General features: G+C 50.9%; 1 protein-coding gene across 5 annotated transcripts in view; it reads left to right on the forward strand.

The window, feature by feature from the left end:
* LOC138764627 (uncharacterized) overlaps positions 1-10,215 on the forward strand; it is a 120,547-nt gene extending 110,332 nt beyond the window's left edge. For 4 of the 5 annotated variants that reach the window (XM_069940777.1, XM_069940779.1, XM_069940780.1 and 1 more), the window contains exons 19-21: positions 2,957-3,134; positions 3,541-3,642; positions 8,377-10,215. In XM_069940777.1, coding sequence (XP_069796878.1) covers positions 2,957-3,134; positions 3,541-3,642; positions 8,377-8,402 — 306 coding nt within the window. In that variant the 3' untranslated portion in view covers positions 8,403-10,215. The remainder of the gene's footprint in view (positions 1-2,956; positions 3,135-3,540; positions 3,643-8,376) is intronic. The other variant, XM_069940781.1, reaches the window with a different exon arrangement.
* Positions 10,216-15,612: the final 5,397 nt, after the last annotated feature.

Here is a 15,612-nt window from a genome sequence, read left to right on the forward strand (position 1 = left end):
TATCTAATTGATCAGGATATCAAGGGAGATGGGAAAAGGCCGGAACTTGGAACTAGATGTGAGAGTGGTTTAGCCCAAGGCAGAGTTGCGGAGCAGACTCGACGGGCCCAATGGCCCACTTCTGTTCCCTTTTCTTATGACCTTGTGAGTCTGATTGAGTTTGTTATTTAGGAGCCTGTGAAGGTGGAGGGGTAGGCAGGCTGAGCTCAGAGTGTCATGTGTGGTTCCAACCATGCGGTACAGGGGGGCGTAATAATTGAGGGCCCGGTGATGGTCATGCAGAATGTACAGTGTACACGAGCACCGACATTCCCACTTACTGCAGCTCAACAGATCTTTGTGAAGAGAGGCTACAGAAGTAAACGTGTGCAATAGGGGAAATTAGCAGCTGTGTGAGGGATTATGGTTAACGAGGATGGCCATTCATTCTGCATTGTGCTGCCGTCATGACGAGTCGAAGTGGCCTGCTATTGGCTGGCAGTAGGTATCTTTTAATTTTAATTGCCTACGTGACACAGCACGCGAGCGCTGATGTCACAAGGCTTCCCTGCTTGGCCATTTGGATCTTCACACCATAGGGAGATGGCAGTCCAGGAAAACTTTCCAAAGCCACAGCCCTGCCTACGAGGCCACAGACCCATTTTAAATTCCCAGACCAACCTTTTCATAGATTCACAGGAGGGTTCCTGTGAAAATTTCCAGGGAATTTCCATTTTACAATGCAGTGTGAAAAGGCCTAGTGTGACAACAGAAGCCCCCTTTCAAATTGCAGCCCTCTTGGGACCCGGGTGTGATTACTGGGGCAAAGGTGGTGGAAGCACATTTCAAATCGCAGGGGGATTGGCCCATTAAGCCGACGATTTAAGGGGGATCCCGCCCCCCCCACCCCACCCCCACCATGACGTGCCACACACTCACCAGAAGTACTGCCGGACGTTCAGATGCTGGCTGCCTGGTGACGCACACACGCAAATGCTGACGTCACTGGAATAAACAGGTTGGCCATTCACCTGGGAGATGGAGCGGAAAGGGGAACACTACATATATGTAGATAGTTGGGGGATACCTGTACATCTTGAAGCAGTCTTTGACATTGTTTCTTTGTTAATTGACAGAAAACGAAGAGTAAAATATTCAAAAAAAAAAATTGTTGACTATTCACATATTTTTTTTAAAACGGCTGCAGTGAGTAAGATTTTTGGTGCATGTGTACATTTTATAGTGCGTATGGCAGTAAACTCATTCTCAAGCCTCGCAGCCTAACTCCATCCCAGTCCAAATAAAAAAGAGCCATGGATAGGATATTGGCCGGGTCGCAGGCTGTCGGGGTGTAACAAATCCGCATACCCAATTTATGTTTTTGACCTTTGTTGCAGGCATCTTGAATGTCATATGTTACGTGGTCCGTCATGTGTGATAAGGGAGGGAGGGAGGGAATGATGACCTGTAAGTTTGGATGAACGTTGATCAGTGAACAAGTTTGAGTTTGAAAACTGACATAATATTCAAAAAAAAGCTCATTCTCAAATGAGAGATGGATAATAAATATTTACAGTTTCCAGAGTGCAAGGAAAAATTTAAAAAACAAACCAGAGGGCATGGGGTTATGAGTGAAAGGGGAAAGGTTTAGGGGAAATGTCTTCACGCAGAGAGTGGTGGGCTGAGCTGCCAGCTGAGGTAGTGAATGCAGGCTCACTTTTAACATTTAAGAGGAATTTGGACAGGTACATGGATGGGAGGGGTGTGGCGGGCTGTGGTCAGGGTGCTGGTCAGTAGGACAGGCATAAAAATGGTTTGGCACAGACTAGAAGGGCTGAAGGGGCCTGTTTCTTTTTTTTTAATACTTCAAAGTTTTCATACATGTGTATAAACATTCATTTACCTCCATCATTTTAGTACAAATTAACTTTGACTGCAAAAAAAGTTACACCCTGTCCCTTAAAATTAAAACTAAAACCCCTAACTTCCAACCCCATAATATAAATCAATCATTACTTAAACATGTTAATATTATGCAATGACATATTAAAGGAAAAAGAAAAGAACAAAAGAATAAGACTGCTGGATCGTACTAGGATAGGCCAAGGGACACCAAGGATTTAACTGTCAAGTAGTTATCTACATCGTCTGGTGGGGTTGTAGGAATCAGTGATTGGAAGAGACAAAATTAAGCCACAGTACCTATCTTACGGGCTCCATATTTGTATATATGTATTGTACTTATTTTTCAAATTGTAAGTAAATTTTTTCCGTCAGAAATTGTTGCTATCCGGACAGTAGTCTGATGTCCAAGTGACTGCAGCACACTATCTTGCCACCATCAATACTATTTTAACAAACCTCCTTAGATTTGACGAAACTTCCAATTTAGGGTTTGTCTCTTCCACGTTCCCTAATAAAAATCTGGATTTTGTGGGTATGAAATACCAGTTCTACTAATTCCCCTACTTTCACCTGGTAGGGGGAGGGGGGGCTATTTCTGTGCTGAAATGTTCTACGGTTCTAAATCTGTCCTTCAACCTGTGCTAGATTTCAGGCTTCTGTACCTTCTCCTGAAGATATCAGTGAGGAAAAGTTGTGACAAGGTGCCAGGGGTCCTTTAGGAGATTTGCTGGCTTCCTAAGGCAGTGCCTGACTTCAATGTCCATGGTAGATGGGAGGTTGGAGCCTGTGATAGACCTAGTGTCCACGTGCCACCTTCTGCTCCCTTGTACAACCCTGGGTAGTCAAATTCCCAAGCCAGGCTACAATGCAACAGTTCAGCAGAAGCCGTGAAGGACTTTGTAATGCCACAGAAATTGATGGTTGATGTCAAAACAGTCGAATGGTGAACCCTGGGCCCAGCTCCGGACCTGACCAGGACACAGACACTGTGACAGGCCTTGGGTGGAGGGAGGGAGGGGGAAGGATCTCTCGCTGCCCAGCCTCGCTAACCCCTCCTCTCTCTTTGCCACAGACAGCAGACCTGGGACTGACAGAAAACATTGGGGACACAGGGCTGCGTTTTGAAGTGTGGTTTCGGCGCCGGAGGTCGAACGAAGCCTACGTTTTCCAGGCTGAGTCAGCTCACACCAAGGAGGCGTGGACCCAAGACATTGCCCGGATCCTGTGGCGGCAGGCCTCTAGGAACAAGGGTGAGCCCAGCAGGGTGAAGGGACAGAGGGAATAACAGGGAAGGTGGGGGGAGGACGGGGAAGGAGGGGTAGATGAGGAGGGGTGGATGGGGAAAAGGGTGTGCAGGAAGGGTGGATGGTGGGGAGGTGGAGGGGAGGATGAGGGGCTAACAGGTGGGGGAGGGGACAATGGGCCTTCTGCATATTCCTGTCCTCTCCCCTCCATTCCTGCCCCATCCCTTTTTGTCCCCTCACCTTCATTCCACGCACCTCCTTTCCTTGCCCTCCCCCCCATCCCCTCTCATCCACCATCAGAACCTCAGGGCCGAACCTGATCCCATGGTCACCAAATGTTGAAAGGTCAATCACAAGGTGTCTGAGGGCGGAACGCCAGAGGTCTAACCCCGGTGACCTCCCTCCCCTGCAGAGCTGCGGCAGCAGGAGCTGGTATCCATGGGGTTGGGGAGCAAGGAGTTCCTGGACCTGCAAGCGCCAACCGGCATCACCGACATTCCCACCACCAGGAAAGGTAGGCCCACCCCTGCAGTGTGTGGGGGTCTCCTCCCTGAAGAAGTGGAGGGGCTTGTTCCCCCTCCCAACAGTGTATGGGGTGTCATGTATGTCTCTCCCCCACTGAGGGAGGGGAGCATTGTAATGGGATGGGGGTGGAGAAGGACACTGCTCGTCTCCCTCTGAATCATTGTGGACGCTTCTCAGACCCTCACACAAACCCCTACCTCCCTTCCATCGACTCTTCACAACTCCCGCTGCCTCGGGAAAGCAGCTGAGATACTAAAGGACCCCCCCCCCCCCCCAACCCCGACGGCATTCTCTTCACCCCATCCACCCTTCAGGCAGGAGATTCACAAGGGGGAGATTCCCCCAGCCACCCGATGCTGTTCTTGGACTCCTGAATGACCAGAGAAATTACTGTTTCTGGTCTGCTCTAACTGATCTCTCTCTTCCTTGTAATGGTTGGGTTGGGTTGACGGTCTGGACTGCTTGCAAAATGCACTTTGTTCCCATATTTCCATCCATGTAACAATAAGCTGGAACTTGAGCTAGATCATAGAACACTGCAGCCCAATTCAGGCCCTTGACGTTGTGCCAAGCCATAAATATCTTAAAAAAGTACTAAACCCTCCTACCCGTAACCCTCTATTTTACTTCCATCCATGGGTCTGTCTAAGAGTCTCTTAAATGCCTCTACCGCCATCTGTGGCAAGGCAATCCTGGCACCTACAACTCTCTGTGTAAAAAAAAAATAAAAAAAAATAAATTACCCCTAAACTTCCCTCCCTTCACTTTGTACATATGTCCTCTGGTTGCTATTCCTGCCCAGGGAATTGGACACTGGCTGTCCACCCTATCTATGCCTCATGTAGTGTTGTATGGTTCTAAATGCTTGAGGGGAAAAATCCAAGGATGTACATTGTAAGGACCTTCCCCAAGTGAAGGTCTCCAGATCTTAAAGGATTATTTTGTTGACCTCTATTAAGTCTCCTCTCATCCTTCTACATTCCAAAGTGAAAAGTCCCAACTCTGCTAACCTTGCCTCATAAGACCTGTTCCCTAATCCAGGCAACATCCTGGTAAATCTCCTCTGCACCCTCTCCACAGCTTCAGCATTTTTCTGATAATGAGGTGACCAGAACTGAATACTAAGTGGGGTCTCACCAGAGATTTGTAGAGTTGCAACGTGACCTCTCTACTCCTGAACTCAATCCCCCTATTAATGAAGCCCATAGACTTTCTTATCAACTCATGCAGTGACGTTGAAAGATGTTTGGATTTCAACCCCACACTTCTAAGTAACTGACCATTAACCCTGTACCCAGCCTTCTGGTTTGTCCTTCTGGTTTGCATCACCTCACACTTATCTGGATTGAACTCCATTAGCCACTTTTCCGCCCAACTCTGCATCCTGTCTATTTAATTTTGTAACCTTCAGCTCCATCCACAATTCCTCCAACTTTTGTGTCATCTGCAAACTTACTGACCCATCCTCCCGCCTCTTCATTCAGGTCATTTATAGAGATCACAAAGAGCAAGGGTTTCAGAACAGATCTTGTGGCTCTTCACGAGTTTCTGACCCAGGCAGAGTTACTTTCCTTCCATATGAAACGGGCTGCTCTGGAATTTCCACCTCCACTACCTCCTTTAAGATCTGGAGCCCTTCACTTGGGGAAGGTCCTTACAATGTACATCCTTGGATTTTCCCCCTCAAACATTTAAAACCATACAACACTACAGCACAGAAAACAGGCTATTCAGCCCTTCCAGCTTGTGCCAGATCATTCCGCTAGTCCCACTGACCTGCACCCATTTCATAACCCTCCAGGCTCTCCCATCCAATTTATTCTTAAAACTTAAGAGTGAGCCCACATTTACCACGTCAGATGGCAGCTTGTTCCACACTCCCACCAAAGAAGTTCCCCCAAACCTTTCCCTTTCACCCTAAAGCCATATGCTCTCATATTTATATCTCCTAATCTCAGGAAAAAGAGTCTGCTCACATTTACTCTGTCAATATCCCCTCATAATTTTGTGAACCTCTATCAAATCTCCCCTCGCTCTTCTACGCTCCAGTTTAATCTTTCCCTGTAACTCAACTCCTGAAGACCCAGCAACATCCTGGTAAATCTTCTCTGCACTCTTTAAATCTCACTGATATCTTTCCTGTAGTTTGGTGACCAGAACTGCACAAATTTGTGCCTTATACAACCTCACCATAACATCCCAACTCCTACACTCAATACTTGGATTTATAAAGGCCAAGATACCAAAAGCCTTCTTGATACCCTGTCTACCTGTGATGCTACTTTCAGGGAATAATTACCAGGTCTCTTTGTTCCATTGCACTCCTCAGTCCCCTACTATTTACAGTGTACTTCTCAATCAATCACCTCTCCTTCCCCCAAAGCACATGAAAGCAGTTGGTAGGGTCTCAGAGGGTGGGACAGCTTCCCAGTCAACATTCTCGGCGAAGGATCCTGATCCAAAACATTGACTGACCATCTCTCCCTCACGGAGACTCTCTGAGTCCCCTCTGGCTGTTCTACATTTTGCAGATTGATTCTGGCATCTGCAGTCCTGTTTCTCCGCACTGTACGGTGAGGATGTTTACGACAAGGACCAGACCAGAAGGTGGGGATGGAGTGCAAGGTGTTGTCATTTGGGGAGGGACACCCAGTGAATAATGGGAACCCAGGGCATGCTGAAGGACACAGACCTGGGGAGGTAACAGGAGCATCATTCATTGGAAGTTGAGGCATATAGTTTGAAGCGCTGGTCAGGGTATCACGATACAGGTGTCGGTGTGACCACACTTGAAGCAAGTGTGGTGTTCTGGTCACCCAGCTGTGGGAAGGACATCAATGAGTTGGAATGAGTGCAGATGGGGCTGAAGAGATCAAATTAGGAGGAGAGGCTGGGACATTTCTCGCCGGCGGGACCTGAAACAGATTTATAAAATCAGGAGGAATGTGGATAAAGTGGACAGTCACAGACTTTGTAACCAAACTGCCAGAATTACAACAGCTAAAGGGCACTGAGGGACAGGAAGTGTTAAGAAGGACGAAGCAAACAATACTTGAAGGAGTGAGCCAAAGGGGCTGTTGCTGCTCTATTGAGTGCTTTCTAGGAACGTGACGGTGCTGTCTGGCTCTCTGACAGTGTTGATGGCACTGTAATGGAGCTGTCTGGGTCAATAACCTTCAGCCCTGCCAACAAGAGCCTAACTGCTTTAAAATCCAAGCAGTTCATGGAGAACTACTGTGACACGACAAAACTGCATCATAAGTGAGAGTTACTATTGTTGCTGCTGCTGCCTCCACTTCACTATGGAGCACTAGGTGGCAGTGTTGCTCCATGCGAGATACCCAGTACCTTGTCCCATGCAACAAAGCTGGGGTAAAGACACTGACTCAGACGAGGGGATGGGTCCACACACAGACTCACACAAGAGGACAAGTCTCCTCCTCCCCCCCCCACACACACACACACACACACACACACACACACACACACACACACACACACACACACACACACACACACACTGACTTGCACAAGGGGACAGGTTTCACACACTGAACCTCACTGGGAGATGGGTCACAAACTCACTGAACCTCACTGGGGAACAGGTCACACACTGATGTTTACTGGGATACTGGTCATGCACACATTGATCCTCACTGGGGAATGGGTCCTACACATTGACCCTCACTGGGGACAGGTCCCACTCACTGAACCTAACTGGTGGATGGAGGCCACATAGATTGATCCTCACTGGGATACGGACCCACACTTACACTGATTCCCCAATGGGGGAGATGTCCAACACACACTGTCCCTCACTGTGGGAATGGGTCCCACTAACTGACTGTCACTGGGAGACTGGTTCCACATACTGACCCTCACTGGGGGATGATCCCATACACACTGACCCATATGCATGGAGCCTCTCTGGGGAATCAGTGAGGCGAGCAGCATGCATGGGAGAGAGCATTTCAGGCCAGGACCCAGAATGCAGAGGGGTGATTGCTGGTACAAGGAAAGGCTGGGAGAGTCATTCGTAGGCCTGTGTGGAGTTGATGAGATGGAGAGGGGTGAAAATGGACACCTTTTCCCATCCCACACAATAACTGCATATCAGTCATGATGCACCCGCAACAATCGTCCCAGACATCCACCACACTCTTGCATGAAGAAGGTGCCTCCCCCGCCCCCCCAGGTGCCTTTTAAATCTCCTTCCCTCTCACCTGTGCCCCGACCCGGGGGTGGTGGCGGTGGGGGGAAGACAATGACCATCCCCCCCTGTTTCCATACCTTTCCTAATTTTATCAACCTCTCTTAGGCCTCCCCTCTCAGCCTCCGAAGCTCCAGGGAGAAAAGTCCCAGCCTCTCCTCATAACCCAAGCCCCCTCTAGTCTCTGGGAATGTTCTAGTAAATCTTTTCCACCCCCTCTTCCTTCCTACAGCCAGGAGACAAGAACTGCGCACAGTACTTCAACCACAGTCTCACCTGTTTCAATTCCATTTATCCCATAACTGTTGGAATGTGTCAGTGTTTGCGTACTGCTTTTATGTCTGTGCCTGCGTAGATGTGTGTTGTGGGAGTGTGTACAGCAGTGCTTCAATCAGTGTGTGTGCAGGAGTGGGCTGGTGAATGTGCGAGTGCAGGAATGTGACAGTGCACACTGTTTCGATGTACATATGTCCCTGCGGGTGAGGACAGAGTGATGACTGCATTTCCCAACAGCTGCAGGGAAGGCGGAGTACGAGTGACCAGACAAACGTACAAGTACGTGGAGCGACTCACAACTGGGACAGAGGGCCCACCCATTGGATTGATTGTGGCATTTGGGCCAGGAGCCCAACGCTTCTCTCCCCCCATCACTCGGAGAAGGAACATCAGTGAAGATACTTCATTGAGGAGTGGACTCCTCAGCCTCACTACAATCCCAGGGATCGGAGACCCTGCATTCTCTCCTCACCACCCTGTCTCAAGACACCTCCTACCACCCCAGACGGAACTTCTCCTCACCTCACCTTCACCACAGTCCCAGGGTCAGAGACCCTTCCTCTCTCCCCTTCTTAACCGTGTCCGGGGGTGAAAAAATCAGCATGGCATCCTCGTGAAGAACCAGACCCCTCGAGAATCCGGCCCCTCTAAATCCTATTCCCTCGAGGTCCTCTCCCAATGAGGCCCTGGCCCCTCGAGGACCCAAACAATTTGTAATCTCCCTAAACCCCAGCAGGAAACACCAGAGGGGATGGAGACGAGGGAAGTCTCCTTCCCCTTTCCCCTCTCAGCTAAAAAGGATTAGCCCAACCCATGAGCCTGCACTGTCCCTGACCAGCTCTTGAAGCACTGGGACCACTGCCAATCACCAAGAGAGTCTGGACGTCCCTCCTCTGTACTTTGACGGGCTGCTTGGGGAAGAATATGACCCCCCCTGCTGCCCCTAGGCCATGTTGGGGAATGGGGGAGGGAGAAGCAGTGGGAAAGCCCCCTTCCCTAGTCGATCCCCCTTCCCTGGTCGATCCCCCTTCCCTGGTCGATCCTCCCTCCTGCAGATGGGAGGTGTGGAAAATTCCCTTGGTACCTCATGTGGGTTCCCTCAATCCCAGCACATATCTGGGCTGTTTGCAGGGAGGGACCCCATCCCCACTAACCCACCACCATCCCTGGAGTGGAAGGGTGCATGGAGCAGCGATGGTTGTCTGTGTAGAGCGGAGTGCAGGTCCTTCCGCTCCCTACTGTTTGCTGCCCATTTTCACAGCTATCCTGCATTTTCATTGACAATGCTACTCCACCCCCCACCAAACCGCTGGCCCCACTGGATTCTGTCCCCTGACCCACCTACTTGGGGGAGGGGGAGTTCTACAGTACCGTCTGGAACATGGGAGGAAACTGGAGACCCCAGGGGATAGGGGAAACTCATCTAGTCACAGGAAAAGGTTTAAACTACATACACGCACACACACATATTCTAGTGCATGTGCACACACAGCAGGGGAAGTGGGGATCAAACTCCGGTCTCTGGAACCATGAGGCCATGTCTCGACCAGCTATGCCATCAGGATGGAAGTACAGTTGGGAGCCAGCCCTGATGTCACAGTGTGGGTTGGAGGATGGGAGGTTGAGGAGAGTCAGGTGGAGGTGAGGAGAGAACTGGAGGTCAGAGGAAGGGGTAATTCTGGTGGGGGAGCTGGGAATCCAGGGCCCTGAGCTTCAAGGGCTTAGGGCCCAATCACGACATCAGAGGGAGTGAAATGGACGAGGTGCACAGGTGGGTAAGGAGCTGAGCAGAAATCAAAGGGCATTCTAAGGCAGCCCAGGCGTTCATGGTGTGGGATCGTCAAACGTCCGGAGAAAGGTCACTACCACTTCCCGGGGAGGGAGGTGATGGTGAAGGCCCTCCCAACTCCTGCCTATCTCTCAAGGCTCCCTCCAATCTGCCCATATACCCCCCATCCCCTTACACCAAAGGGAAAAGTGTTCAGGAGAATTCGGAACTTAAAAGAGAGCTTTTTATTATGACAAAGAGATGTATTTTATAGACAAACTGTGTAAATTAAATTGAATTTTTGGAAAGAGATCTTTCTTGGTTTCTGTTGAAGCAGAATCTCAGTTCCTTTCAATTCTAGAAGAGTCAAACCATCAGTTTGGTTGCTACTCCTCGGTGCTTACAGCATGGAAACAGTCTTTCAGATCAACTCATCCCAAGTTCTGAACTCGTCCCATTGGCCTGTACCCCTCTGAACCATCACCGTCCCAGTGTATTTTAACTGTTCTAATTGCTCTCCCCTTCCCTCCTCTACCTCCAGCAGGTCGTCCCATACACCCACTGCCGTCAGAGTGCAGAAGGAACCCCCTCAGATTCCCTTTAAATCTCCAACCCTCTCACCTTAAATCCATGCTGTCTGACTTTAGACTCCCCAACTCTGGGCGGAAATAGACAATGACCACACACCTCATCCATGAGGTTCTTATTGGCCATCCTCATTTTTTGTTCCTGGACGGTCAGCCATTTTGTTATATCCTTCCAGGCGACTGGATGTTTTGTTGGACATTCCAAAAGAGTTGGCACACCGTTGTGAGCCACTTTATAGGCTGCTCTGAGGCAACCTTTTTGTTCACCGCTGAGAGATGGGTAGATGTTGTGTTGGCCGCTCTGAACAAGTTCATTGCTCTACCACAGTTAGAAAGTTGCATGTTTTGTTGTCCTCACAGAGGACCAGTCAGCCATTTTATTGTCCCCTTAGAGGACAGTCGACCATTTTGTCTTCATCTGAGAGAAGCAGTCGACCATTTCATCGACCCCTCAGAAGGGCAGTCAGTCATTTTGTCAACCCCTCAGAGAAGCAGTAGGCCATTTCATTGACCCCTCAGAGAGGAAGTTGACCATTTCATCGACCCCTTAGAGTGGCAGTGGGTCATTTTGTCAACCCCTCAGAGGGGCAGTCAGCTATTTTAACGAACTCTCAGAGGGGCAGTCAGCCATTTTGTCAACTGATCAGGGGAGCAGTCAGCCATTTTGTCAACTGCTCAGAGAGGCTGTCGGCCATTTTATTGGAGCCTTCAGAATCGATATGATTGATCTGTCTGACAAGAAGAGCATGGCCTGGCATAGGCCATGGAGTGTGGCAGGCTGGATCACAGAAGACATTTCTCAACAAGCAAGCCTCAGGAGCTGAGGTTTCCCCTCTTAAATATCCAACCGCAGACCTCCCGTATACCTCAAGCCAACAGAACTGAGCTTGCAGGCGGTGGCTGACCTTAGCTAAAGGGCCTGGCTTGGGGCCTTCTCCAGAGACACAGCAACAGTCTGCTCAAAAACAAACAACTCTGCTTTTCAGTCACCGAGGCAACCCAGTGTTAACAACAACACCTGGCACGGGTTCAGGAGTAATGAGGCGCACCGAAGGCCAAATCTGATGAAAGAAACCCAAGATTCATCCAAATCAAAACTAAACATCAGGTTGCCACGGTTACACAAAATAGGAAACATAACTTTGTTGAGTTCACAGGAACAGGATTCATGTGAAATAATCTCCGGGGAAGGAGACGACTTCAATGACAAGATATGATTCGGGAGAGGTGAGAGGCACGCATGGACCATGGAGTGGTGATTGTTCCCTTCCACTCAGTCCAGGATTGGTGTGTACCCTGTACACCCTGACTGGGAGCTGTGTGTGCCCCGTACAACCATACCGGGAGCGGTATGTACCCTGTACACCCTTACCAGGAGCAATGTGAACCCAGTACACCCAGTCTGGGAACAATATGTAATCAATACACCCAGACCTGGAGCGGTGTGTAACCCGTACACCCAGACTGGGAGCGGTGTGTACCCAATACACCAAGACCAGGGATACAACGTTCCCCACACTCTGACTCACTCTAACTCCACACCCCACATCTAAAACTCACTGTTAACATCACACGCCAAACTCTTGAGCTCATTCTACAACTTCACTTCATGCTTTGACTCACTGTAACATCACACCCTGTACTCTTTGAATGACTTCTGTGTGACACACAGAACTGGGATTGGTGAAGGTGTTCTGTGTGAGACCCTGATCTGGGATTGGTGACAGTGTTCTATGTGAGGCCCAGACCTGGGATTTGGATGGTGTTCTGTGTGAGTCCCTGATCTGGGATTGGTGACGGTGTTCTATGTGAGGTCTAGACCTGGGATTGGGATGGTGTTCTGTGTGAGACCCTGATCTGGGATTGGTGAAGGAGTTCTGTGTGAGACCCAGACCTGGGATTGGTGACGGCGTTCTGTGTGAGACCCTGATCTGGGATTGGTGAAGGAGTTCTGTGTGAGACCCAGACCTGGGATTGGTGACGGTGTTCTGTGTGAGACCTTGATCTGGGATTGGTGATGGTGTTCTGTGTGAAACCCTGATCTGGGATTGGTGATGGTGTTCTGTGTGAGACCCAGACCTGGGATTGGTGACAGTGTTCTGTGTGTTGCCCAGACTTGTGTTTGGGACGGTGTTCTGTGTGGGACCCAGATCTGGGAATGGGACGGTGTTCTGTGTGAGACCCTGATCTGTGATTGGTGAAGGTGTTCTCTGTGAGACCCTGATCTGGGATTGGTCAAGTTGTTCTGTGTTAGACCTCGATTTGGGATTTGTGAAGTTGTTCTTTGTGAGACTCTGATCTGGATTGGTGAGAGTTTTCTGTGTGAGACCCTGATCTGGGATGTGTGACGGTATTCTATGAAAGTACCACTTGTAACCCACCTTGTGCTTCCAGGCCTGTTCTTTATCTTGAACTCATTCTCCAGTGGCTCCATTGATGGTTTTACTCCTGATTCATTACCTTGGGCTTCACATTCATTCATGTAGAATAGAGAACATTCCGCCCATTGTCTGTGGGCCCACGTCCTGGGGAATCCTGGTCACGTATCTGCCAACAGGCTGCCATTACTTGCGTGGGCACTATGCAGCTTGGTGGCGGCTGCCACCGCCGTGAGTTTGCGTTGCCAGTCTGTAACGGGCCAAATGTCATGGGTTGGTTTATGGTCGTTATCTCTACATCACAGGCGTGGACACCAAAGCGGGTTGACGCTTAATGCGGTTGACGTGTTGTCAGCAAGCAGCTCGGACCATCATGTGGCAATCTTGGCCACCGAGTGGTTCACCGCCCGTCGTTACGGTGCTTGCACGAAGCTGATGCCAAATGTCCTGCCGCCGATGGCACCTGCCAGTATGGTGATTAGCCGAGCTGGGCTGTTGATGATGTCAGCTCGCAGGGCAGCCGTTAACTGTGATGTCGCTGCTGTGTCTGGCGACTATTTTGAAGTGACAGTTGGGCCATGTGGTGGGCTGGAGCTGAGCGCCCGGGCCGCTGTCTGTGAGAGGCCCACTCGCTGACCTGCCGTGACCCCAGGTGGAGTAATTGAGCCTGAGCCGATGCACCATGTGCAGCGGGCGTTGCAGGACCCCATCTGTGTGAGGTGGTGCGGGTGAGCAAGGGCGACGGCAGGCATCAGCGATGCCGTCGCCTTGGAGCCACGCAACTCAGTGGTGCTGAAGGCCATGAGGTGCTCGACCACCGCCACTGCTGCAGCCGCCTCGACCTCCTTGTCAATGTCAACCACTGCCACAGCGTGCCGGGCATCCACATCGTCTGCATCAGGGGAGAGCACAGAGGGTCAGAATGCGCCCCTGGAGCATGAGAGCGCCCCAGACACGGTGTAGAGCCTGAGGGTTGTGGCCTGGCCCGCCTGTGGGTGGCTGGATCCCGACAGCCGTGCATCAGGCCAGCATCAGTAAGCTGGCCAACCGCCCCTCATCGAGATCATCGTTGACAACGCCGCCATGCAACCGGTCTGCTGGCCCCAGCAGTTTGGCCTGCTGTTCCTGTCCAGCGTGGTCATCAGCAACATGTGTGCTGGCTTGGCAGGAGGGTGCAGGCTGACCCCCGGCAGCAACTCTGGCCAGACGGCGATCTGCAACGCCGCTCTGCCCCCGGCCTGGCACAATATGACCAGTCCCACCACCATACTCCATCACTTGAGGTTGAATGGCCACGCAGAGTTGATCAGCACTGCCATCCTGCGGGCCCTCACCCAGGAACAGATCCACACTCGACATCGGCGGCAGCGCCTGCACCAGCGACGTGATGTAGGCTCAGATCCAGGAGAGGACAGTGAGAATCAAGGAGAGAAATGGGGGTTGCATACAATGGACACCATTTCTTATCTATTTCCCCAGACATGCCTTCAACCACCAAACGCCGTTGGAAAAGACCTGGACTTTGTGTTCATTTACCTGGATGATATTCTCATTGCCAGTCGCAACTGTGACGAACACAAAGCCCACCTCCGCACACTCTTTGCCCGGCTGGCTTCGCCTCACGGTCAATGTGGCCAAATGCCAGTTCGGCAAGGAATACCTCCAGTTCCTGGGGCACATCATTTCGGCGGCTGGGGCCACACCAGCGCCGGAGAAGGTAGTGGCTGTTCAATGATTCCCCAAACCCTCCACCCTGAAATGCCTCCAAGAGTTCGTGGGGATGATGAATTTTTGCCATCGTTTCATCTCCGGAGCTGCATGCACCATGTGTCCATTGTTCGCGCTCATAGCCATGAAAGAAGACTTTATCATGGTCAGAGGAGGCAGACAGGGCTTTCATCACGACAAAGGAGGCTCTAGCCAGCGCCACACTGTGCACCTGCGGCTAGAGGCGCACACGTCACTCTCTGTGGATGCTTCAACTACAGCAGGGGGTGGGGGTGGTTCTGGAACAGTGGCTCGATGGACAATGGCACCCACTGGCCTTTTTCAGCAAGCAGCTGTGCCCACCAGAGCTCAAATACAGCGCTTTCAACCGGGAGCTCCTGACACTGTATTTGGCCACCTGCCATTTCTACTATTTCCTCAAGGGCAGGCCGTTCACAGCCTTCACAGATCACGTCCTTCACTCAAGCACTGGTGATGGCCAAGGATCCATGGTCTGCCAGACAGCAGCGCCACCTCTCGTACGTGTCTGAGTTCACGACCGACATCTGACACAGGGCCGGCAAGGACAATGTAGTGACAGATGCGCTCTCCCGTCCAGCCATCAACACTCTCGCACGCAGCCTGGATTACGAGTAACTGGCTCAGGCACAGAGGAACGATGCGGGGATGCAGGCCTTGCGGACCGCCATCTCGGGCCTATAACTGCCCAGCAGCCCAGCCACATTGCTCTGTGACGTCTCAACAGGCACACCGTGCCCGGTGATCCCACCACACTGGAGGGCGAAGATCTTCAGTCTGATCCACGACCTCGCTCACCCAGTGGTAAAGACAACTGTGCGGATGGTCGCAGAGTGGTTTGTGTGGCGGGCTGAAGAAGGAGGTGGTGGAACTGGCCAGAAACTGTACCAGGTGCCAGATCTCCAAGGTACAGTGACACACGCGAGCCCCCATCCAGAACTTTGACCCAGCGGTTCGCAGATTCCAACACATCCACATTGATGTCGTCGGGCCC

The sequence above is a fragment of the Narcine bancroftii genome, chromosome 5, assembly GCF_036971445.1.
Source record: "Narcine bancroftii isolate sNarBan1 chromosome 5, sNarBan1.hap1, whole genome shotgun sequence".
Lineage (NCBI taxonomy): Eukaryota > Metazoa > Chordata > Chondrichthyes > Torpediniformes > Narcinidae > Narcine > Narcine bancroftii.